The sequence below is a fragment of the Eurosta solidaginis genome, chromosome 5 (assembly GCF_040869045.1).
Source record: "Eurosta solidaginis isolate ZX-2024a chromosome 5, ASM4086904v1, whole genome shotgun sequence".
Taxonomy (NCBI): Eukaryota; Metazoa; Arthropoda; class Insecta; order Diptera; family Tephritidae; genus Eurosta; species Eurosta solidaginis.
In genome coordinates this window covers 100,805,231-100,831,787 of record NC_090323.1, presented here as the reverse complement: position 1 = coordinate 100,831,787, position 26,557 = coordinate 100,805,231, and the positions used below count along the sequence as shown (strand labels likewise).

Here is a 26,557-nt window from a genome sequence, read left to right as displayed (position 1 = left end):
GTCGGGAAAAATCCCGAGTCGCTCCGGTACATAGAACCGACTGCCTTGGGAAGCGACCACTTATCACCTCGCGTCTAATGGTGTCATTGAGCGTTGGCACCGCTCCTTAAAATCGGCAATAATGTGTCATGAATCAAGGTTCAATTGGGTCGAAACTCTTCCAACGGTCCTTCTGGGTCTTCGAACTTGTATACGAGAAGGGCTACACGCATCTCCAGCCGAATATCTGTATGTTATGACATTAGGGGTTCCCGGAGAATTTTTCAATCATGACATCGCGCCTAATTCGCAAACGTTTCTCCATGAATTTAAAAAAACATATGCGTGAGTTTAAACCGGTTCCAACAGCGCATAATTACAAACGTAAACCGTTTTGTTTCAAGGATTTGACGTCATGCATTCATGTTCTTCTTCGCAAGGAGAACACACGCTCTCTTGAAAGACCATACGAAGGGCCTTTTGCAGTCATTGCTCGACCTTCTGACCGTATTTATCAAATTTATCAAAATGGCAAAACTGTGAATAATTCAATTGAGCGACTCAAACCTGCTCATTTGGTGCAAGTTGAGCCAAACGAAACCTTTTACACATACCGAGACGGCACCAGATAGTTTTGAGCAAGATTCATCACTGATGTTAGCAGAATAAAATCATCCTGCTTTTCAACCAGTTGTGCAACCTCACAATCCTTACGTCGTTCGCAAAGACCATTGCTATGCCAAACCCAATAATTCCAATGTCTTACTTGAGGACCACAGCTATGCAAAGCAACAATCAACCAAACAGTCACAGGGTAATAATCCTACTCCAAAGAAAAAATCTGTAAAATTTTGTAAAATTAATATTAATTCTGTCAAAAATGTGTCTATTTGAAAACTTTTAAGTTTTTATTTTTCAATGTTCATACATACAGTAAACCTTTGTAAAAATTAAAAATTTAGGGGGGTGTACTGTAGGTATTATCCATTCCTTTTCAATATATTTGGTACGTTAAGTTGAATTTTATCTGTACTAGTTTTTCTTTAGTTATCGGAAAGTTAGTTGGTGATCACTAGTATTTGTGCAAAGAAGTTTTAATTTGTATTGATTAAATATAGCATTTTATAAGAAATCAATGCATTCTTTTATTGTTAAGGAATAATTAACCCTACACTATTGCCGTTTTCCAGTGAGTTTTACAGCTCCGGCTCACGCTCAATTCTCACGGGAATGCTCTGGATCATTGAGAGACTTGAAAAGCAGATGTCGTGAAATTTTCGGACACGTGAAATGTGATGGGCAGATGCCGCCGCCGTTTTTCATTTAACTCATACGGCGAAAGGCTAAGCAGAGACATCTATTTTTGAAAAAGGAGGTTTATTAAAGACCGCGTTGCTAACCTAAAAAGAAGTAATTAACAAATTATCTGGCTCACAAATTGAACCAGACTTCTATCTGGATTTATATGGCTCAAATCGTTGTTCTTGCATTTACATGCAAAATTATTTATCTAGCTCAGGTTTTTGCCACCGGATGACAGCAAATGACACTCTTTCGATCAAAACTACCCTACAAGACAGGTACCCGTTACCTAATCGTTACCAATAACTTGGTCACCAATTATCGTCTTAATGACTTTTACATTGCTGTCGTGAAAAAGGTAACGCATGCGCTCTCTCAAAATAGTGTACGTGTGACTCGCTTTCTCGCTCTTACCTATTGTGTTTTCGACATTCTTTCTCGCTCGATGTTAATTACATTTTTAAGTTACTTCATTAGGTATGTTTTCGTTAGCGCTAACCAAAACATATGCAACAACAACAACACGGGCTACTGGCCTATCGGTTACCCGTACCAGTTACCTTCTGTCAATTCGCTTTTTATATGAATGAAACGCGTCCCTTTTGTTTAAATAATATTTAATTATGAATAAATTATGTATACAAAGGTTTTTACAAATAATTTCCTTAATTTTCTAGTAAACCTTACATATGTGCATATTTATATGTACAAACTACATATGTAAAGACATAAACTCATTCGTAGTCGTGCCATTTCTGAAACCATTTTGAGTTTCCAAGCTCCCCTGATGGTGCTCAATTTTTCCTGCGCGGGTGGTGTTGTTAGTATCAGTTTGCATAGATATGAGTGTTGTAGATATAATACCGGAATATATGCAGCCCCATTTCGTGCTATCAAAGTCGATTTGCAGGTGATGTTGGGCCTTTGAACTTGACCCTTTCCCATAATATGCGTGGTAGGGCCTTATATGTGATACTAAAAAGGCCGAGGGACAGTTGTCGCAGTTTTCTTGTAGTTTGAGCAAATGTACGTTCTTCTTACAGCACAGCTGGAATATTGCTATGCCCACATCGTCAAATCGAATTACCTAGAATGAAAAAGAAACGAATATCAGTAAGGATAGATAATAAGTTTTTAATATAACCGGAAGTGCTTAATAAATACAAGATACCCAAGGGGATTTCAGATAACCAGAATCAGGACCTGTAAAGTAAATTCAAGTGAACCTCCACCATACCAAGGCATCTTCCGGTAGCGGGGGTACCCGAAGATTATAACAAGGGATAATTGATAGATGTTGGGGTAATAGATAGTAAATTAGGCGTGCTACAAAAACAAAAACGAATAAATGCGGATGACTGTTTAATCCATTACGCGAAGTTCTTTGAATGGATGTGCAAATTGAAACGGGCAAAGCACTGCTAAATCTGCTTTCCCCGAGGAACCCGGGAACGAATTGATATGACTACGTCTATTCTTCTTTAGCAGCAGTGCCGAGCACCAATTCCCTTTTGGACAGGAAAGTAAACGTTTGGTTGTCTGCAAGTTTATCATATGCCAGTACAGAACATACTCGGTTGCTGGATCTGAGCAGTACATCTAATTTTTCCAGATTTTCTGGGCTCAGCGAGGGTATCCTCCTGAATGGTGCATGTGTACCCTGCTGCCTTGCCTGACCGCTCACCTAACAACACCAGGCACGACGGAACTTGGCTTGCGACACCCAAAGTGCACTCACGCTTCTCCTGGCTACAGCGGGTTAGTGGGCTTAGAGTATACCCGTGGTAGATATGCCTGTCGTAAGAGGCGACTTAAATACCAAATTGATTCAAGGGGTTTTGTAGCGCAATCCTTTCAATGGGTTGCCAGCGCAATAGCCTCTCCAACCCAATTGTCAACGTCACCTACCCGTGGCGAAACCTGTTTCTTTAACAGCCGAGGCTCTGGCGACCCCATGTTCCTTATGGATCTACAATTGGAGGCGCTTAGTTAGTTGACATCGAAATTTTAAGCCGAATTTCAAAAGCAACGAATATTGATAATGATTTTTTACCTGGTCCCTCGAACAGTGAGGAGAGAATAAAAACATCAAACAAAAATATATGTTTACATGAATCCGAAATCGTAAAGTTTTCGTGGTAACACTGATGAAGGTTCATCTTCAAAAAACCTTCCAACAATACCACCAACTCTGTATCAAAGTCTAGATTATTTAAACGACTTCGATATCGGTACCGTGAATATTGAGTTTTTGCGATCTGAAGAAGTCAACGAAATAATTCGCGAGGTCATCAAAAGTGCCCTGTTATTTTTCCACGTGATTGTCATGACGAGGCATTTCCTACCTCGTTGTTAAACAGAATCTTGCCAAGTGGAGAGAAAGTGGAGCGTTACTGGTTGGTGTGGAGTGCCAGTAGCAATGCTTTTTATTGCCTACCATGTCGCCGGTTAAGCACCAATACTTTAAATCGACCTAAAATTTGTTGTCCTGGCGAATATTCGAAGTTCCAGGTATCGAAGAAGCTATACGCTAAACTGCCACCACACGAAAATACTGAAGATCACATTAAATGTTATATTCAATGGCGATCTTTACAAAACCTAACTCGAAAGGAGGCTACAATTGATACACTTATCAATGAACAGCTAATCACTGAAACTCAAAAGTGGAAAGAAATTTTATATAGAATTTTGGACACTATTTTTTTTTTTCAAAAAGCGAAAGGATGGCCATTTTTTGGGCATCTAAGATCTCATAAGCCATTATGATCCGATACTTAGAGATCATTTGGAGAAAGTTAGGATTTCACAATAGCAGCACAAACGTTTACAAGTTCACTATCTTTCCCCAGACATTCAGAACGAGTTTATAGAAATTTGTTCAAAGCATGTGAGGGAAACTATATTAGATCAAGGCAAGAAAGCTAAGTATTTTGCTATTATCGTTGATGCTATGCTTGATGCTAGTCATGTTGACTACGTTCATTTTGCGCTCACTCCATTTCAATTCGAAAGCAACAAATTTACAATTCCAGAACAGATTTTGGCTTTCGTGAATTGTAACCAAAAAACTGCTCAGAAAATCGCTGATCTAATTTTGCCATACATGATTGAAGATTGTCGTGCACAAGGGTACGATAACGGCGCCAATATGAAAGGAGCTTACAACGGAGCACTACGTCACATTCTCGACAAAAACTCGAATGCTGAGTTTGAGTTAGTGAGTTGAAATGTTCTTTGTATGCACTATAAATGTTGACCATTTTCTGGGGTAGGAGTAACTCTATTGTTGTTGTTGTTGTTGTAGCGATAAGGTTGCTCCCCGAAGGCTTTGAGGAGTATTATCGATGTGATGGTCCTTTGCCGAATACAGATCCGGAACGCTCCGGTACCACAGCACCGTTAAGGTGCTAGCCCGACCATCTCGGGAACGATTTATGTGACCACATTAAACCTTCAGGCCATCCCCTCCCTCCCCATCCCAAGTTCTATGAGGAGCTTGGGGTCGCCAGAGCCTCGTCTGTTAGTGAAACAGGATTCGCCGCGGATAGGTGAGGTTGACAATTAGGTTTGGGGAAGCTATATATTGCGCTGGCAACCTGCAGGGTTGCGCTACACAGCCCCTGGAATCTGATATTTTAGTCCCCTCTTACGCATACGACAGGCATACCTACCGCGGGTATATTCTGACCCCCTAACCCGATGGGGTAGAGTATTACCATTTACTTAGGCAACAATTTATTTCAGAAAAGAAAACGCTATCAATTTATGTGGTGTTGATGCTGCAGAATGTTGTACGGCTGCAATTATTTTCTTCGGCAGCACTCCACAACGATGTGACATCCTCAAAAAAAATGTACCTAGCTCTCTTCATAGTCTTTCAGCCAAAAGCCAAATTTGACTGCGCAAGCATACGGCGATGTTACCGACATTCTCAAGTACATCAAAAAGTTCGAATGTATCTTGCTGTCCTCAAAACCCTACCATTAATGAAAGAAGCGTGGTCCTCCATGCGAGAGACGCCACCACAGATGTTAAGGTCCGACATCTAGATGCCTTATTAGCTGATTTGAAGTTGATAAGGAACCAATGGGAAACAATTTTAAACGAATGCAAAACAGTTGCTATTCAATTGAACATCTCGCCAAAGTTTCCGGACATTCGAAAGAGAAAACTCAAAAGGCGTTCTGAAGATAATTTAAATGAGATGATTACGGATGATTCAGAGTCTGATTTCAAAAACAATACATTCTTGGTGATCGTTGATTCGGTAATCACTGGCATTACTGAACGATTTGCAGCTATGAGAAATTTGAACGAAAAGTTTTCCTTTTTGTGGCAATTTAAGACATGGATGAAACTACGTTTCGGGCGAGCGCAGCAAAATTTGTCGAAAAATACAAGTCGGATATTTCTCAAAGCTTAGAATGTGAAATAGTTCACTTGAAACACATTTACGAAGCAAATTTTGATAAAGGTCTGTCACCATTGGAATTGCTAAATGCCGTCTATTTTCAAAATATGTATACAATTTTCCCCCAACTTTTGTATTGGTTTACGTACCTTTTGCACTTTACCTGTCACTGTATCTAGTGCAGAACGTTACTTCAGCGTCCTTTCAAGAATGAAAGACTTTCATAGATCGTGTTCATCTAAAGAGCGAGTTTTAGGACTTGCCACGCTTTGTGTTGCATCCGTTTTGGCAAGACAGTTAAATTTTGATATTATTATAAAAAATTTTGCAGCGAAAAAAGCAAGTACAGCCACTCTTCGATATCCGAACATTCTATATTGAATAATTAAAATTTATAATCATCATTAAATTTATCAGAAATGTATGAAAATGTTACCAAATAACTAGAAAAGATTATTTGAATAATATGTGGCTGTTAAAAGAGAATTTTATTTCTACGTTACAATAAAATAAAACAAATAGTAAATATTCTGTTAATTTTATTTTCAGCTCTTAGCCAAAAATCATTTAGTTGATGTGGCAAAATTTTTTTTGATTTAATCCATCAATAATGATTTATGAATGAAACGTCATTAATTCACGTTAATCAAATGTATTAGTGGATTTTTTATAGGGGGCCCGTACATTTTTTTAGTCCCGGGCCCGGATTTTCTCTCTACGGCCCTGGTTCGAAGACGCCAGAGGGGATTGAAGCCAGTCTCCGGACCCATAGCCAAAATATCAGTACCTCTAAAAGCACATACGAGCAGCTTTCAAGCGGAAGTATTCGCCATATGTTGGTGCGCTAAGCTGAACCTTCAGCACTGATACTCCAATGAAACAATTGCCATACTCAGTCAGACAGTCAGGCCCCACTGTGGCGTTCGAAATAAAGTCAGCACTGGTCCTTGGGTGCACAACGTAGTACTGTTGCACTGGGTCCCAGGCCACAGGAGAGTACAGGGTAATGAGCAGGCGGACTCTAGTGTTTAGTTTGTTGCGTCCCTCCTACAAATTAGCATCCTCCCAGCAGATCCATGCAGCGGGTCTGCGCCATACTCTCCTCCTCCGGGAAGGTATCGAACCCAATCTGTGTCCTTCTCCTAACCCCGGTCATGAGAAATGGTGTTGCTGCGTTTGCCGAAAAAGAATCTTTTTAGGACGGTCATACTCTTGTCAGTGTGTCACGTGCAAGGGATGGTTGCATCGGACAGGTTGCTCTGGGCTTGATCCCAAAACCCGACGTCCTCGTAACTTTTACAAATCTTTTGTGGCTTCTTGTTGTTCACGCCCTCATTACATTATGCGAAAATACGGCACCTGAGAACACAGCCGTGTGAAGCTGAAAAACACAAGCAGGTCCTGAGTGAACTCCACAAACAGGCGGATGGGGCGAAGCACTGCTACAACAAGAGCCGGCGGACAACCCGGAAAGAGAGGTAGGAACTGCATGACCCATCGATCCCGAGCCGTTCCTGTCAGTTGGCTCACAGGGGCATTTATTAGGGGGGGGGGGGGGGAGAGAGAACACTGGAGCCATACGCCAGGTTTGAGACAATCTAAGTTGCTGTTAGGAAGTTAAAGCACAAGTCGCTACAGGGAAATAATAGACCTATCGAAAGATAACCGAAGAATCCCAAGAGCTTTCTTACAGGGCATTATAGACTGAGCAGCCATATGCAGAAAGTGGGCATACTATCGAATAACACATGCCGATTTTGGGATTCAAGGGGTTGTGTAGCGCAATATATAGCTTCTCCAACCCAATTGTCAACCTCACCTTCGAGCAGCGAATCCCGTTTCACTAACAGACGAGGCTCTGGCGACCCCAAGCTCCTCATGAAACTTGGGGGTGGGGAGGGAGGGATGGCCTGAAGGTTCAATGTGGCCATATAAATCGTTCCCGAGATGGTCGGGCCAGCACCTTAATGGTGCTGTGTTACCGGAGCGTATCGGATCCGTATCCGACAAAGGACCATCACATCGATAACACTCCCCAAAGCCTTCGGGGAGTAACCTAATCGCTACAACAACAACAACAACAACATGCCGATTTTGTGATCGATCAGCAGACGACGGACCATATCCTCCAAGAATACGAAGCAATCTCAAAATGTAGGGCTAAGTTTATGGGCTCACCATGGCCAGTGCATTCCCACATTTAATCCCTCAAGCCAATAACTCTACTAGGTTTCATCAAAGAAGTCGGCTACGATGAGGTGCTGTGAAGGAGATGTGCAAGTCACTGTGCAATCCTCAATAAATTATCTATCTATTGATATGACTACATTGAACCTTCTAGGGATTGTGTAAATAAGTGAAATTTGGGTTGAATACGGGGATGCATTCCATAAGAATAAATATAGTGCCTTGTACTGTGATACATGTTATAAAAAGCGTGTTTTGATATTTTCCGACAGAATTTGCAAGTTTTTTAACTTCTTTATATACATACATAACTCTGTAATAGCACCAAATAAATTCGCTTAAGTGAATAGCGACGTAAGCAGGTGTGCAAATACTTTTTATTCGTACAGTGTTCAGGGTTGCTACTCAGCTGACATATATTAAGGTGACCAGGTGCGTCAAAGTTGTTTTCGATATTGGATCTGGTGTCTTCGCTTGGGTAATATGCCAAACATTACTCCTCCCGCAGTAAAACGTCGTTTGAGCAAGGGCTCCCCCGCCGCGAAAACACAAAAAGTTGATGGGGCTGCAGCTATCACCCTCTCAGCAGTGTACAACACCCTGAAGGAATTCGTGTCGAAGGTGCATCAACAGACTGCCCAGTTGCGGCTTTTGGTAGAGGGCGTCTCTCAAAGATTAGATGAAGTGGAGAAACAAATAAATAAGCGTATCGAAAAAGAGATCTCGTTACTTACCAACACTCTGTCTGCCTCATCCACGCAGATTTCTTTGTTGACGGAGAGATTAGAAAAGTCTGAGTCCGAAATAGAAAATCTCAAAAAAGAGTTGGCAAAAGGACTTCAGCAAAAACTGACTGCTGATGTCGCTGCTGATGCTGTCGCTTTTGGTGTCCCGTATAAGGAGGGCGAAAACCTAAAAAGTATTTTTAACGTGGTGTGCATGTCCATTGATTTTCAGTCACCGCAAATAAGGGACATTTTCCGCACGAGACCCTCACGTGCAGGCAACAACGGTGCGATTGTGATCAAGTTCCATTCGCCGCTGGATCGCAATCGTACTCTCCGTGCGTTTGGGGAGCACCGTAGGCGTATGAAAAGCGCAGTTTCTCTGGAACCCCTTGGTATCCAGGGAAACTTCCACCTTTACGAGAGCCTTACCAAGGAAAATAGGCTTTTGCTACAAGCGGCTATCCAATTAAGGCGGCAGGGAAAGCTGCAGGCGGCATTCACGCTCCGTGGCTGGGTCTACGTTAGGCATGGACTTGATACATCCGCACAGCCAACAAAAGTTACCAGTGAGGCTGATCTGGATCGATTTCGCCAACCTTAAGTTCATATGCTTATTCATTGTTTTTTGTTATGTAAAGATGGCGCAAACATTAATTTATTTTTTTTTCTTTTACTTCGGCTTTGTCTATAACTTACTTTAAAGTTGCTTTTAATTCGATTGTACTCAGTGTTTGGAGATAGTAGAAATTCGAATGGCATTGCGAATAATAGCCTAGCTTTGCTTAATGTCCTATGCAGGCACCATAAAGGTTTCAACGTGGTGCACTTTAATGCTCGTAGTTTAAATGGTGAAAAGATGGATGTAGTCAGAGCGATATTTGGACAATCTAGTGTTGATATCATTTGTGTTTCCGAGACTTGGTTTAAACCTGAAATACTTGATGACCATTTTGGCATAAAGGGATACGTACTCTATAGGATGGATAGAAAGGTAAAGAAAGGTGGTGGTGTTGCTATGTATTGTAAAAAACATCTCAAGTCGAGAATCATATCAAGTATAGCTGTTGGCATCACTGAGAACTTGCTAGTTGAAGTGTCTAGTTCAATGTCCAAAGTCCTTTTTTCGTGCGTCTATAACCCTAATAACTTGTGCAACGTGAAGGAATATTTTACAATGTTGTCCTCGGTCGCAGTTGATTACACTGATATAATTATCTGCGGAGATTTTAACGTTAATCTCTTATGTAGTGACCCGTATACCTGCCGTTTGGTAGACGATGTTTCAAGTGTTGGTCTTGAAGTGGTTAATGTGTGCGTACCAAAAAGGTATGGACAGAACTGCTGCCCCAGCCTTCTTGACTATTTCATTGTGTCCGATACGTCTAAAGTCTTAAAGTTTGATCAATTATCCTTTATCTCAGACCATGATCTAATTTTCTGTTCATTTGATGTAGTGCTCGATAACCACAGAGCAGTAGCTAGACCATCCATTTCACCAGATTATCGACGACTGGACGTAAATAACCTTCTTGGAGACATCTCCAGCATAAATTGGTCTACTTGTTGGAGCTTGAGTTCGGTGCATGAAAAGCTGAGATTTTTAAATGAAATTATTTTATACCTCTATACAACTCACGTTCCATCTCGGGTATATAGCAACAGATCTTCCTCTTGCCCTTGGTTTAATAGATCCGTCCGTGCTATGATTATCAAGCGCAATAAGCTTTATTCCCTTTGGAAGAAAAACCGAAGCGACGCAAATTGGCGTGCATACAAACTTACACGAAATGAGACCTCAGCCTATATTAGGAGAGAAAAATGCAGATACTACAGTAAAATGTTGAATATATCGTTGCCTAATCATGTTTTGTGGCGTAATCTGAAAAAACTTCGTGTACATGTGAGTGAGAGTTCTGACTATTCCCTTAATCCTGAAGATCTTAATGCAGCTTTTGTGAGCCAAGCTAACCCGTCTTGTCTTAATACCAGTTTCTCAACCCCTCCCTTATATGTGGTTCCTGTTTGTCAAGTATTTGAGTTTAAAGCTGTTTCGGAACTTGATGTGGCGAGATGCATAAATAAAATAAGGTCCAACGCAATCGGTCAGGACAATATACCACTCAAATTTGTTAAAATAATTGCCCCGTACATTCTTCCTACATTGACGCATAATATCAACCACATATCAACCACAGTATTACTACCTCCTGCTTCCCTGATATGTGGAAGATTGCCACGGTTATACCTATTGCAAAAACTAAGTTTGCAGATTGTCCTAGTGACTTTCGGCCTATCAGCATTTTGCCAGCACTCTCGAAAGTCTTTGAGATATTGTTGTCAGAACAAATTCAAGACCATGTTTGCAAACATAGTCTGCTATCAACATTCCAGTCAGGCTTCCGATCAAAGCACAGTTGCTCCACGGCTATCATAAAAATTTTAGACGACGTCAGGGCACCCTTTGACAAAAACCAGTTGACTTTATTATGCCTGCTTGACTTCTCAAAAGCCTTCGACTCTGTGAACCATGACCTGCTGTGCTTAAAATTAAAAAAATATTTTGGTTTTGATGACTCCGCAGTGCGGCTCATGCGAAGTTATCTGTCGGGTAGATCCCAGCTTGTCAAAGTCGGCTCCGAAACTTCAGGTCTAAAACCACTATTTTTAGTATTTTTATTAATGACATATTTAATGCATGTCAGCATGCTCATATGCATGCATATGCTGATGATGTCCAACTATATTTGTCGGGAAATCATGAGGGGACAAACGATTTATGCTCAAGATTGAATAATGACTTAACATCAATATTTGAATGGGCTAGGAAAAATGACTTATGCATGAACAGTGAGAATTCATACGTGTTGCCTATATCTAAAAAACGAATAAGTTTCTCAAGTATTCCGCCCTTGCGCGTTGCCAGTAAATGTCTCAAACTCGTTTCAAAAGTGACTAATCATGGTTTTGTTATTAACACGACGTTGTCCTGTGATGATCATGTAAATTCGGTGGTTAAGAAAGTATACTATATCTTAAGAAACTTACGAGTGTCTGCTATTTACACTCCGGTCAATGTTAGAAGAAAACTTGCAATTCAATTGATTATGCCGATCATTTGCTACTCTGAGCTAGTATACAGTAAACTGAGCTCCCAGTCTGCTCATCAAATTGATGTAGCATTTAATCATGTTACACGTTATGTATTTGGCTTAGCCAGATTTGATCATATATCCAGCTGGAGAGCGCGTCAATTTATTATTATTATTTATTTATCTCAAAGTACATTAAGACTTGGAGTCTTTCACTGCACATATTCACGAGGTTAATTACAATTTTTCTTCTCAAATTTAAGCTTAAGCTAACATTAGTTCTAGACAATACGACACAGGCGTTGTAGGTAGGTAGGTTGAAACAGGAGGAGGGGAGGGTTAGTGTTTGAAGAGATCTGTTACTGCCGTTTTGAAGCATCCATATGACTTAATGCATTTTATTGGAATAGGTAGAGAATTCCACAATTTCACAGCACTAACAAAGAATAATCTAGAAGCCGCTACTGTGCTATCCCTAGGGACTACGAAGTTGTAAGTTCGCGAAGATTGTACAAATTTTAGTTTCTCATAAAGATATCTAGGTTGTTGAAATTTAATTATTTTATATAAACTCAAAACATTTCGGACATTTAGATAGACTTCTATGCTAAATCCAAGTATATTTTTTGAGTATGGTGCAATGTGGTCAAATTTTGTTTTACAATAGATGAATCTTGCCACGTTGTTAATAGTCAAACTTAGTTTATTTTTAGATTCGCAGTCTAAATCTCCGTACACATTTTCAAAATATCTTATTTGAGGCACAATCAGAGCCTTAACTAATTTAAGTTTTATGTTATGAGGTAGGCAAAAACAGGTATGCCACAGGTTTCTTAAAGTATTGTATATTTTTGATATACTACAGGAAATGTAGTGTGTACATGTTAAGCGGGTGTTGACTTTAAAGCCGAGACTAGTAACGACGGATTGATACTGTAATATATTTCCATCGAGAACTATGGGTGATAGCGCAGTTAGATCAACCGAATCGTGCGATATTGGCAGGACCTGTGTTTTTTCCGCATTCAGGCAAAGGCCATTTGTTTCTGCCCAAACTGATATTTTATCAAGATCTTCGTTTAGCCTAAAGACAAGATCTTCCCCAAGTCCTATTGGGCGTGAAAAATAAATCTGAGTATCGTCAGCATATAAATGTATTGACGAATTTTGACAGCAATGAACGATGTCGTTGATAAAAGTTGTAAATAGTATAGGACCCAAGATTGATCCTTGAGGTACCCCTGAGGGAATTTTACTACGTTCAGAAATTACTTCACCACACTGAACTTGTTGTTGCCTACTCGAGAGGTAACTTTCAATAAGCTTAATTGAAGTTGAGTCAAAACCGAAATAATGTTTCAGCTTCAAAAGTAATATATCGTGATTGACAGTATCAAAAGCTTTAGAAAAATCTAAAAGAGTTAAAAATGTAAGTAATTTTCCATCGAGACTGGGGCGAATATCATCCATTACTTTGAGCATGGCTGTGGAACAGCTGTGACCAGCTCTAAAGCCAGATTGACTGTCAGCCAGCAGGCTATTCTTGCTCAGGTGAGATGTTATTTGATTAGCAATAAACCTTTCAAACACTTTCGATAAAGCTGGTAAAATACTTATAGGCCTTTAATTTTGAGGGCAGTCATAGTTTTTGCTCTTGGCTATAGGGACAATGTTTGCTACTTTCCATTGGTTTGGAAACGTAGATGAGGTTATGGCAAAGTTTATAAGATGTGTAAGAGAGGGGAGTTCAGAGGGCAATATTAATTTTAAAAAGCGTAGACTAAGCCATCCACACCCACAGCATTCGACTTGATGTTGTATACACACTTGGCGATCTCATCTTCAGTGCCTGAAACAAATGCTAATTTATTAGAGTGGTTGAAATTTTGAAACATGGGCATGCCCTCTATTTATTCCTATGAAATACGAGTTCATTAAATTTGCATCAATAACGCAAGTTTTATCAGCCTTCGGACGAACTCCCAACGATTTTAAATTTTTCCACAGAATTTTTGAAGGAACGTTATCATTAAATTTGGTTTTGAGATAATTTATTTTGGCTTGACGCAAATCAGTTGTTAATTTGTTTCTTAATTTTTTGTATTCTCTCCACCGCTCAGTAGTAGGGTTACGCTTCCAATATTTATAAGCATTATTACGGTTTTTGATAAGCTGTAATATTCTATTATTGAACCAAGGCTTTTTATTGTCAATTGCATTGGTAGCGGAAATAGGAACATACTTTTCATATAAATAATTCACCAGCATTACGAAATAAGATAGCTTATCTTCAATATGCGGAAGAAGATAGCAGTAATTCCAGTCCATTGCGAAACTTTCATACTGGAGAGCATTCATATTTATTTTTTTAAAATCCCTATACATAAGTTTCACAGCATTTTTAGTTTTGCTGAACTCAACATTGTAAGATAACAAGATTAACTCGTGGTCAGAAATTCCAGCTAAATGAAATTGGTCAATATGCATTATATTTCTAGTGCCACTTACACCAAAGAGATCCAGCATACTTGGTCTGCATTGAGGCGCGAAACGTGTAGCGTATTTGTTAACAATGGTAATACCAACAGAGTTAAATTTGCATAGCAAGTTCCTGGATCTATTACTATCAGATAAAATATCTACATTACAATCACCACAGGTCAGGACATGTACATAGTGCATTGACAATTCGGATATTTTATTGAAAACCATGGTAAGGTCATTGCTGTTATGGGGGTTGTAGATGCAAACAACTAAACATTTTTGAACATTATCATAAAATTCTACAAAAATACTCTCAACTAGATCTGTACAGCCTGATGCATGTATAACTTTACATTGCAAGTAAGGTTTAAAATAGATGGATATGCCGCCATCTCTGTTACCAGTGGATCGATCATTTCTTATCAATGAGTAATCACACAACGTATACATTAAGTCTTTCATACCAACCTTGAACCAAGATTCTGTTACGCATATCACGTCCATTTTAACATCATGAAAAATATAATTTAGATATTCGAGCTTAGCGACTGTTAAGCTACGAGAGTTAAAGTGACAGATATTAAAACCTCTGTTGTACTCACATGTTAATTGAAGCGCAGTTTTAGATATTGTTTAGTGCTCTCACTGATGTTAATCAGACCAACAAAATACAACAGATGCTTGCAAACGTTTAGTTACAAATATAGAATGGGAAAGAAAGGAAGAATATACAATGGGAACAGGGCAAAAAGAGAGGCGATCAAAGTATTTCTTAAGAGAATAAGCATTGGATATTATTAATATTTTCTTAATCATAACAAAATACATATGATGACATATTTATGGCTCATGCAGCGGCTGCATTGCTATCGATGTTTTCGCGATTCAGAACCTTTACTGCTTCACTGGTGCGATGCTTTCGTACATAAATATGCCCACGAATTGTAAATGCACTCACCAAATATTTTTGTCTCTTCAATCGTGTAGCATACTGTATTAATTCTCGATTCTTTTTGGTAAGACATTCGTGCACATACAATTTTCCATCAGCATCGATCCCAATGTCACGCAGAGTCAACGATTTGTTATTTGTTTGAAATAAACTAGCGTTTGCCTTGAATAAGAGAGAGCGGTCGTGTGGCGAATTTAGTTTAAAAATTATGGGAGGAGGGTTTCTGCTATTGGTACTGTTTTTGCTTTTGCTGCGTATTCTAAAACATGAGCGGATAGTGAGTGGGGCCACTTTAATTGCTTTGCATAGTTGAGAGAACAATGCAGGTAGGTTCTCATCAGTAAGTTGCGGTATTCCATACACAACAACGTCACTAGACACCAATGTATTTTCTAGATCATCGACACTTTTGCAAAGATTGTTTATGTTTTTACTTCGCTCACTTGTTTCGCCATAGCATCCTTCCAATGCCGTAACCCTCTCATCAATATTCATGACTTTCGTTTTTAGATTACATAGCTCTTCAGCATTGGGCTGCGAAATCTTCGAATATCTGAAAGCTAGGAACAGCATTTTCCTTTGTCAACTTATCATGTATAAGGAGCCTAGTTACCTATATAAGCTAATATTCCCCAGGTCTGCTCGAATCAACGACCTAATAGTACCAACTTATAACTATCTAACATCTGGACGGCTATTCTTTGTCAATGCCATTCGCCTATGGAACTCTATTCCAGTATCCGTACGTAGTAGTCTAAATAAAAGCAACTTTAAAAATGTTCTTTATGCTCATTTTAGTTGAAACCATTATACTTCTTGAGTTTTCGCCATCAATATGTATGAGTGTATACAATGTTTTGTTATTGAATTTAATTATTTGTTTATTTTAGATACTAGTAAATTACGATAATTCTCTAGGTTTGATGTGATTATTTAACTTACATAACCCTCTGTTATGACTTTTGTTCTTTTTTACATTGTGTCGACGACTTTAAATAAAAGGCGAAAGTTTTTTATGTATTTAGATTACATTTAATTAACACGGTAAAACTTTAAATAAAATACAACAGATTTAAAAGGCAATATTAACTTGACATGACGCGTTAAAAAAATTGCTGCCCTTGCTGGCCACTCGATTCGTCTTCTTTTCGATAACTGTGCTGCTGTTCAATTTGGTACCTGTATAAATACAAATGTGTGCACAATGAAAGAACAGCAAAATCATACGATTATGCCGCTATGCATTGAATTTGCAGTATGGTTCAAAGCAATAAACAACATTAGCATGTATTTGTTATTGTATGGTTTTCTATGTTGGAAAGTGCACCGTAACTTGAATTAAAAAAGGTAAATAACTGAGCAAACCCAGCAGACAATTAGATCAGCTCAGTAGCCCAGCAATATATTTTAATTTGCGTTGTTTGCTAAATTTATTATGAAATGACATCCCACCCGCCGGTGGATCCGCATGAGGATTCACCAACCATCAAAGCGGCTAGCTTACTGGCTGGTCGACGTATTAATCCGGATGCGGTTCGAACCACAGCACTCCGTACTTGGCCGTCTTTCGCAGTGAATACCTCCGTCACCCGACCTCGCATCCACTTGCTTCGTGGTACAGTGTTCACACACAATCACTAATTGCCCCGGTTTTAAAGGCATTGCCTGATCTCTCCTGTATGCTGCGGTGCCCTCACCTATGTTCACTGCCGTAGTTTCTCCATCGGACCCGGTGTCGCTATCATTCGCTTGACCGGACGTAGTCCTTACTTTCTGACGAGTGTTCATATTAAAAAGCCAATTAAAAAAAACAATGAAGATTTCTGAGGAAACAGTGCCGACCAGTTGCCTAAACCTTTATATGTTAGCCTATATTTATACTGCCGTGGCCACCGTGGTGTGATGGTAGCGTGCTCCGCCTATTACACCGTATGCCCTGGGTTCAACTCCCGGGCAAAGCAACATCAAAATTTTAGAAATAAGATTTTTCAATTAGAAGAAAATTTTTGTAAGCGGGGTCGCCCCTCGGCAGTGTCTGGCAAGCGCTCCGATTGTATTTCTGCCATGAAAAGCTCTCAGTGAAAACTCATCTGCCTTGCAGATGCCGTTCGGAGTCGGCATAAAACATGTAGGTCCCGTCCGGCCAATTTGTAGGGAAAAATCAAGAGGAGCACGACGCAAATTGGAAGAGAAGCTCGGCCTTAGATCTCTTCGGAGGTTATCGCGCCTTACATTTATTTTTTTTTTTTTTATATTTATACTGCCGACTGCCTTGACACCCTACACCTGTAACGCTGAAAAAACTCATAGTATAAACCGAAAGATTTATTTAATGTAAATGGATTAATGGCGAAATTCCAACAGGCTTTGAATCAAATTTACTTACTTTGTAACTTACGACTTTATGGCACTGACCAATTTGAACAGGTTACCACCAAATAACGAACGTTGACTATGATCACTTGACGGAGAACAATCTTGACACCAAATAAACGATGACGTTGACTTTGACCACTTGACGGAGATTTACACAAATTACCACCAAATAAACGAACGTTGACTATGGCCACTTGACGGAGAACAATTTCGTTGACACCAATAAACGATGACGTTGACTTTGTCTTGACGGAGAACAATTACGTTGACTTGACGGAGATTTGCCCAGATTACCACCAAATAACGAACGTTGACTATGGCCTGACCAATTTGCACAAATTATAAACGATGACTTTGATTATGGCCACACCAAATAAACGATGACGTTGACTATGACCACTTTACGGATATTTGCACAAATTATAAACGATGACGTTGACTATGATCACTTGACGGAGAACAATTTCGTTGACACCAAATAAACGATGACGTTGACTTTGACTTAACGGAGAACAATTACGTTGACTTGACGGAGATTTGCCCAGATTACCACCAAATAACGAACGTTGACAATGGCCTGATCAATTTGCACAAATTATAAACGATGACTTTGATTATGGCCACACCAAATAAACGATGACGTTGACTATAACCACTTTACGGATATTTGCACAAATTATAAACGATGACGTTGACTATGGCCACCAAATAAACAAACGTTGACTATGATCACTTGACGGAGAACAATCACGTTGACACCAAATAAACGATGACGTTGACTTTGACCACTTGACGGAGATTTACACGAATTACCACCAAATAAACGAACGTTGACTATGGCCACTTGACGGAGAACAATTTCGTTGACACCAATAAACGATGACGTTGACTTTGACTTGACGGAGAACAATTACGTTGATTTGACGGAGATTTGCCCAGATTACCACCAAATAACGAACGTTGACTATGGCCTGACCAATTTGCACAAATTATAAACGATGACTTTGATTATGGCCACACCAAATAAACGATGACGTTAACTATGACCACTTTACGGATATTTGCACAAATTATAAACGATGACGCTGACTATGATCACTTGACGGAGAACAATTTCGTTGACACCAAATAAACGATGACGTTGACTTTGACTTGACGGAGAACAATTACGTTGACTTGACGGAGATTTGCCCAGATTACCACCAAATAACGAACGTTGACAATGGCCTGACCAATTTGCACAAATTATAAACGATGACTTTGATTATGGCCACACCAAATAAACGATGACGTTGACTATGACCACTTTACGGATATTTGCACAAATTATAAACGATGACGTTGACTATGATCACTTGACGGAGAACAATTTCGTTGACACCAAATAAACGATGACGTTGACTTTGACTTGACGGAGAACAATTACGTTGACTTGACGGAGATTTGCCCAGATTACCACCAAATAACGAACGTTGACTATGGCCTGACCAATTTGCACAAATTATAAACGATGACTTTGATTATGGCCACACCAAATAAACGATGACGTTGACTATGACCACTTTACGGATATTTGCACAAATTATAAACGATGACGTTGACTATGATCACTTGACGGAGAACAATTTCGTTGACACCAAATAAACGATGACGTTGACGTTGACTCGACGGAGAACAATTACGTTGACTTGACGGAGATTTGCCCAGATTACCACCAAATAACGAACGTTGACTATGATCACTTGACGGAGAACAATCACGTTGACACCAAATAAACGATGACGTTAACTTTGACCACTTGACGGAGATTTACACGAATTACCACCAAATAAACGAACGTTGACTATGGCCACTTGACGGAGAACAATTTCGTTGACACCAATAAACGATGACGTTGACTTTTGTAGCATTATACGTCACACACTGTATTGTATCATTATATGCCACACCTACTGTAACATACTTGCAGCTTTACGCATAAAAAATTCAAATATATTTTAGTAATAATCATATTACAATTATTGAACTAACCCAGACGGCACGGAATGCCGAATATGAGACACATATCACAGTTAATAAATTATACATATAAACACACAACCCATTGTAATATACATACAAACATTCAACTAATTGTGGGAAAATACCAAAATATTCAAACTGATCTGCTGACGCTGCAAATTGTACAAAACTACATGTATGGAGTTATGCATACAAAACTACATGTATACAAAGACTGTATACAAACGTACATGTATGCATAACCCATTTCCTATGTACTTATTTTTAGTTATTAGTATTAAGATATTTATGAATGTATAGGTTAAGTAAATTAGTATAAAAGACAATAAAGCAGAGACTTAATGTCGCACAATCAAACGTGCAACGTCTTTCAATTACGAACATTTCATGGCGATCCTGCCAGCTCAGAACAAAAATCAGCACAACTGCTAAAACGTTCTGACTGGAGAAGATCCTGCCAGCTTGATCTTAACTTAGCTGAAAATTTGCTCATAAGCAAAATTCGCTAGATCTTGCCTGGACAGAGATCCTGCCATCTCACAAACAGCTCACTAACTGCCAAGAATTTGAAAAGAAAGGACTAAAGATCCTGCCAAACTAAAGTAGTCCTGAACGTAACAAGATACAAAGAAAGAAGATATTTTACGCTACAAAGAGGATTCAAAAAATTTTTTGCTAACATCATCAGGAGCTCAACAAATTAAAACCAAAATCATCAGTTATGAAAATTGGAGCAAATCAGAATCGAAGGATGACTGATCAAGTAAACGCATAAGCGAAGTGGAATAAAAAGGCAATAAGGAGAACGGATCAAATAAAAACGTAAGCAAACTGGAATAAAAATGACGGATCAAATATAAGCAAAAGAGGTGGAATAAATGTTGGAAATCTTCAGCAACAGAAAATTAACGGCAAACTACATCCAGACCGACAAGGAGTTATAAATATTTAAGTATACATTTTTAGAATCAATTGAGCGGCCTCAGGGACGCTAAACCATTAGCAAAAACGAAAGTTTTTGCTTAGGATTTTTTTTTCTCTCTTTAAGTAGGAAATAAAATTAATTGAAAATTCCTTTTTTTAAACATTGAACAAATTTTCTTTAAAATATATAGAAAAACTGCACTATTTAATTTTGAAAAAAAAAGTGTGTAGAAACAATTTCTTTTGAAAAAAAAAATATAATATAAAAATTTACTTTAAAAGTACCCAAAGAACTAGAGAGTTTAAAGAAATTTTGAAAGACAATAGGTATGGAACGGGAACACACAATTGAGGACGTTATAAACCCCACTACCAGGGTGGAAGAAATAATGCGAATGATGAGGAAAGTGTTCCCCAACAATTCCAAATGTTAGGTAGCACCTGAAAAAAAAATTTTATAAAACAAAAATATCTAACTTCCTATTAAAACCTTCAAGATGTCTTGGTGGATAAAAATAGCCCAAGGCATTATGGTAGCCATAGCTGGCTACGAAATAGGAAAAGAAAGCTCTGAAACAAGAGATAACAAAATAATCAAGTATGAGCCATCAACTAGGGTAGATACAGAAAGTACTCCGAACATCCCGAATGTTTGGTTAGCAATTAAAGGTTGCGTATTCATGCTATTAATCATCACAATAGCCATGATGCTCAAAAACTATATGAAGCACAAATTTAGGCAGGTAAAACCCGCCACAACTCGTATCTAACCCATTACCAGTACCAAACCTAAACTGAGGAAGAGCGATAAATTCAAACCCAAAATTTCACAATCGACAGTAAAGGCAACCCTGCCTAAAGCGAACAGCAAATCAAAAAAAATTAGCATAATTCCTTTGATGGCTCCTGACAAAAATAGTCATGAAGCAATAGGAAAATCTAGGACAGTGGAAGTAAGCAAAACCTAATGAAAAAAAAAATAAAAATATATAGAGATAATTTTTCTACCCAGCCAATATTAACAACTAAAATGAAGAAAAGTCACAAAGAGAACCTATATTAAATATATATGTTAAAGCGCTATATAAATTTGCAATAAGACATGTCGCGCTAGTTTTCATCTTAGGATAGAAAAATGGTAGCGTAGGAAATACAAGAAACCTGATTGTAGATGATAAAATTGACTTAGGACAATTACTTATCAGGCTGTACACACGTTGTACAAATGCCGCCAATACAGGACTTGGTATTTATATGAAAAACACAGTTGTCCTCAGGGACAAATTGGTGAAAAATAATTGATTATTTACTCGAGTAGGAAAATGTAAAACAATAATTGATAGTTCTCTAAAATAGAATATATGCATTAACCAAAGAGGTTGTGCACGTGACAAATCCCGGTATAAAAATAAAAATTAATTCTTCATAAAAGTTATGACGATTCTGTCCTGGTGGCCGCCGCAGAAATCGCATGACAAATAACATCAAATAAATTGCTGGAAAAATAACAAAAATAAATTAAAAGATAGAATAATTTTGCATCCACTGTACCTTCTTTCCATTAACCAGCTAAACTACTACAACAAATACAAATTACCTCGCTCTTCCACCAGCTACAGCTACAAAATTTTCCGAATAAATAAATGTAACCCTAATAAAATAATATAACAATGAAAATGTGTTAAAAATATGTATATAAATATGAAGTGTTTCAGCCATAAAAACAACGTTTATAGAAATCATAATCTTAGGAAAACTTCGATAAAATAGTAATAGGAAATATTTTTACGCTAAATAGAATTGAATAGTAGTAAGAAATAGTCTTATTTCAAAATCCCCAATAGATTAGAAAATATTAATAGCAAGGTTTCTTCTTCTCTAACCTTAGGTAAATAAATAATAAAAATTATTTCTATAGGAAACTAATTTGCATAAATTAATAAGTAATGGTAGAATAAATAATGGTAGGAACTATAAAAATAATTTAGAAATTAATAATAATAGCAATTATTATTAAGGAATTAAGTTCTCTTGGAAATAATATAAAAATAAATATTCCAATTTACTCGATTTGTAGGAACATGCCGATTTTTAAGTGAGTCGACGCTCTTAAAGACCGGCTGTGCAAAACAAATTTTAAAATTCTTTATATGAAAAATAACTATTACATTTAAAATTTTGAAAAAATAAGTAAAATTAAAAAAAAAAAAAAAATTTTCTATATCTAAAAGTCTAAAATGTTGAAAAAAAATGGACTTATACAAAACAAAAAATATACGTAAACAATAATTATAACAATAAAAATAGCAAGGTCAACAGATCAAAAGCAAAGCAAACAACCTCTTTCACTACAATAAAACATCAAAACAATTGAAAATATGACAAAAAGTCTTATACAATTGTTCACAAAACAATTATATAACACTTTTTTTTCTAAGGTGGATGGTGTAGCATTATACGTCACACACTGTATTGTATCATTATATGCCACACCTACTGTAACATACTTGCGGCTTTACGCATAACAAATTCAAATATATTTTAGTAATAATCATATTACAATTATTGAACTAACCCAGACGGCACGGAATGCCGAATATGAGACACATATCACAGTTAATAAATTATACATATAAACACACAACCCATTGTAATATACATACAAACATTCAACTAATTGTGGGAAAATACCAAAATATTCAAACTGATCTGCTGACGCTGCAAATTGTACAAAACTACATGTATGGAGTTATGCATACAAAACTACATGTATACAAAGACTGTATACAAACGTACATGTATGCATAACCCATTTCCTATGTACTTATTTTTAGTTATTAGTATTAAGATATTTATGAATATATAGGTTAAGTAAATTAGTATAAAATACAATAATTTATTCAATAAAGCAGAGACTTAATGTCGCACAATCAAACGTGCAACGTCTTTCAATTACGAATATTTCACATTGACTTGACGGAGAACAATTACGTTGACTTGACGGAGATTTGCCCAGATTACCACCAAATAACGAACGTTGACTATGGCCTGACCAATTTGCACAAATTATAAACGATGACTTTGATTATGGCCACACCAAATAAACTATGACGTTGACTATGACCACTTTCCGGATATTTGCACAAATTATAAACGATGACGTTGACTATGATCACTTGACGGAGAACAATTACGTTGACTTGACGGAGATTTGCCCAGTTGCCACCAAATAAACGAACGTTGACTATGGCCTGACCAATTTGCACAAATTATAAACGATGACTTTGATTATGGCCACACCAAATAAACGATCACGTTGACTATGACCACTTTACGGATATTTGCACAAATTATAAACGATGACGTTGACTATGATCACTTGACGGAGAAAAATTACGTTGACTTGACGGAGATTTGCCCAGTTACCACCGAATAAACGAACGTTGACTATGGCCTGACCAATTTGCACAGATTACCACCAAATAACGAACGTTGACTATGATCACTTGACGGAGAACAATCTTGACACCAAATAAACGAACGTTGACTATGGCCTGACCAATTTGCACAAATTATAAACGATGACATTGACTATGACTTGACGGAGATATGCGCAAAAAATATAAACGATGACGTTGACTATGACCACTTTACGGAAATTTGTACAAATTACCACCAATAAACGAAATTTGACTATGTCCACTTGACGGAGAACAATTTCGTTGACACCAAATAAACGATGACGTTGACTATGACCACTTTACGGAGATTTGTACAAATTACCACCAATAAACGGACGTTGACTATGTTCACTTGACGGAGAGCAATAACGTTAACACCAAATTAAGCGGAGAACTCCGTGGTATAAGATTTAGGCCAGGCACAGTTCACGTTGACAAGTAATTTGTTGCATTAATTTATTTTACTGTGACGATTTGATCGAGTGCAAGGGCAATTTTTTTAAACTTTTATGTCGACGACTTTAAATAAAAGGCGAAAGTTTTTTATGTATTTAGATTACATTTAATTAACACGGTAAAACTTTAAATAAAATACAACAGATTTAAAAGGCAATATTAACTTGACATGACGCGTTAAAAAAATTGCTGCCCTTGCTGGCCACTCGATTCGTCTTCTTTTCGATAACTGTGCTGCTGTTCAATTTGGTACCTGTATAAATACAAATGTGTGCACAATGAAAGAACAGCAAAATCATACGATTTTGCCGCTATGCATTGAAATTGCAGTATGGTTCAAAGCAATAAACAACATTAGCATGTATTTGTTATTGTATGGTTTTCTATGTTGGAAAGTGCACCGTAATTTGTATTAAAAAAGGTAAATAACTGAGCAAACCCAGCAGACAATTAGATCAGCTCAGTAGCCCAGCAATATATTTTAATTTGCGTTGTTTGCTAAATTTATTATGAAATGACACATTGCGATTTATATTTTTGTTGTACTATAAAAGATCCTAGATCTTATTGCACTAATACTATTTTTGCAATAAATGATGATGATGAAATGATGATGATGATTGAATATTAATAATGACCGAAATGCGAAAGTCTGCTAAAATTTACCATTCTCCATGGAATGCTACACATATAACTTCCCACGTTTCGAATCAGTAATGAAAATAGCAAAATTTACTAAAATTTTAACTGATTGTGGGTAAGGTGTTGATGTCCTCTCTTAACGAAATGTAATGGCAACGGCGACGCAGGGAAAATAATAAAAATCCTATAAATCTACTGATCATAATTAATTAATGCTTCCCTTTCTATGCAGTTGTATGCATACATACATATGGGTTTTGTTCTCCAAACGCTATTTAAAGAAATCAATTGGTATTTACATGAACTTCGAGCTCTTTGGTATTTGCCTTCTTCAGTTGATTATCAACAAAAGCATGACAAATTATCACTAACAAATGCATACATGTTGTTTATATATTTAATATGGTAGGCAATTTACTTACCCTTTCTGGTGCGATGATCCTGGACAATCGGGCCTGACTAGACGAGATTTATTTTGCTTTAACATAGCGTGCTTAACGCGAACCATATCATGTTAGGGCACAATTTCGATTATGCAACCAATCAAAGAAGTGTCGTGCTTGTAATACTGCTATGATAGCAGCAGCAGCTCCCGGTGGCGGCACATAAACAACAGTTGCATGCCGATCAGTTGCTTTTGCTTCGGCTACCTATTCAAATTTAATTCACATTACATTATCTACGATTGCAATTTTTAATCAATACAAATCAATATAAATTACCGAAGCAAATACTGGCAAACCAAGATGCGTAGTTCCACCCTTTTTTGGGAAAATACATCCAACCAATTTTGTACCCTATTCCAAAACATGTTGGTTGTAGAAAGTACCTTGTTTACCGGTAAATCTTTGGCAAATGACACGTGAATCTGCATTTAATAGTTGTTTTGGCATATCCCGAGCTGAATCGCACCCCGGCAGAGATGATATATATTACAATAATATACAATTTTTTTTATTATTTAAAAATACACATACGTATGAATCAAAAGCAGAGAGTAAATAATGTTGCTTTGGTTGTAGCGATAAGGACACTCCCGGGAGCGATTTAGTATGACCACCTGAAACCTTCTAGGCCATCCCGTCGATTCTATACAACTTTCAGATCCTAAAAACGGATCTCGACACGCGTCTTTTGATACCACCTTTGTTTAGGTTGTGCACTGTCTTGAAAACGTTACCTTTTTTGGTTTTGGAAATCGAATCTTCCAATTCCAATTGATGGCAAGAGGACTTGGCTGCCTCTAGTTAATTTAGAAGTGCCTAAACAGCTAACACATGTCACACCTAAAAGCCCGTAGCACAAGCACTTTTTTAGTTTAATTACCACTATTATAGTTTTTCATCGTTTTAAAATGTTTCCCGGAATAATTAATAAATTGTCGTATTAAGATGACGCTGTCATTTCGATGACAGCAAGAAACGTCGATGTGTTAGTGGAGAGCGAAAAAAGCTTTGAATGTGTGGGTGAACTAGTTAAGCTGGAGACATTGGTGCTTTATCGGTAACCGTATCGGTAACCTTTTAACAGCTGATTCGACC

The 26,557-nt window shown here is 37.8% G+C and overlaps 1 protein-coding gene and 1 long non-coding RNA gene across 3 annotated transcripts in view; both read right to left on the bottom strand.

The window, feature by feature from the left end:
- Window positions 1–25,860, bottom strand: part of LOC137251840 (succinate--CoA ligase [ADP/GDP-forming] subunit alpha, mitochondrial-like) — a 79,748-nt gene extending 53,888 nt beyond the window's left edge. For both annotated transcript variants that reach the window (XM_067786733.1, XM_067786734.1), the window contains exons 1-2: window positions 25,739–25,860; window positions 25,439–25,666 (exon numbers count right to left, since the gene is read on the bottom strand). In XM_067786733.1, the coding sequence (XP_067642834.1) occupies window positions 25,439–25,524 (86 nt within the window). In that variant the 5' untranslated portion in view covers window positions 25,525–25,666; window positions 25,739–25,860. The remainder of the gene's footprint in view (window positions 1–25,438; window positions 25,667–25,738) is intronic.
- On the bottom strand, window positions 2,145–19,831 carry LOC137251841 (uncharacterized). Its single transcript, XR_010953372.1, has 2 exons — window positions 17,522–19,831; window positions 2,145–2,368 (listed from the first exon to the last, which is right to left on the bottom strand). It is a non-coding gene; the product is annotated as an uncharacterized lncRNA (long non-coding RNA).
- Window positions 25,861–26,557: the final 697 nt, after the last annotated feature.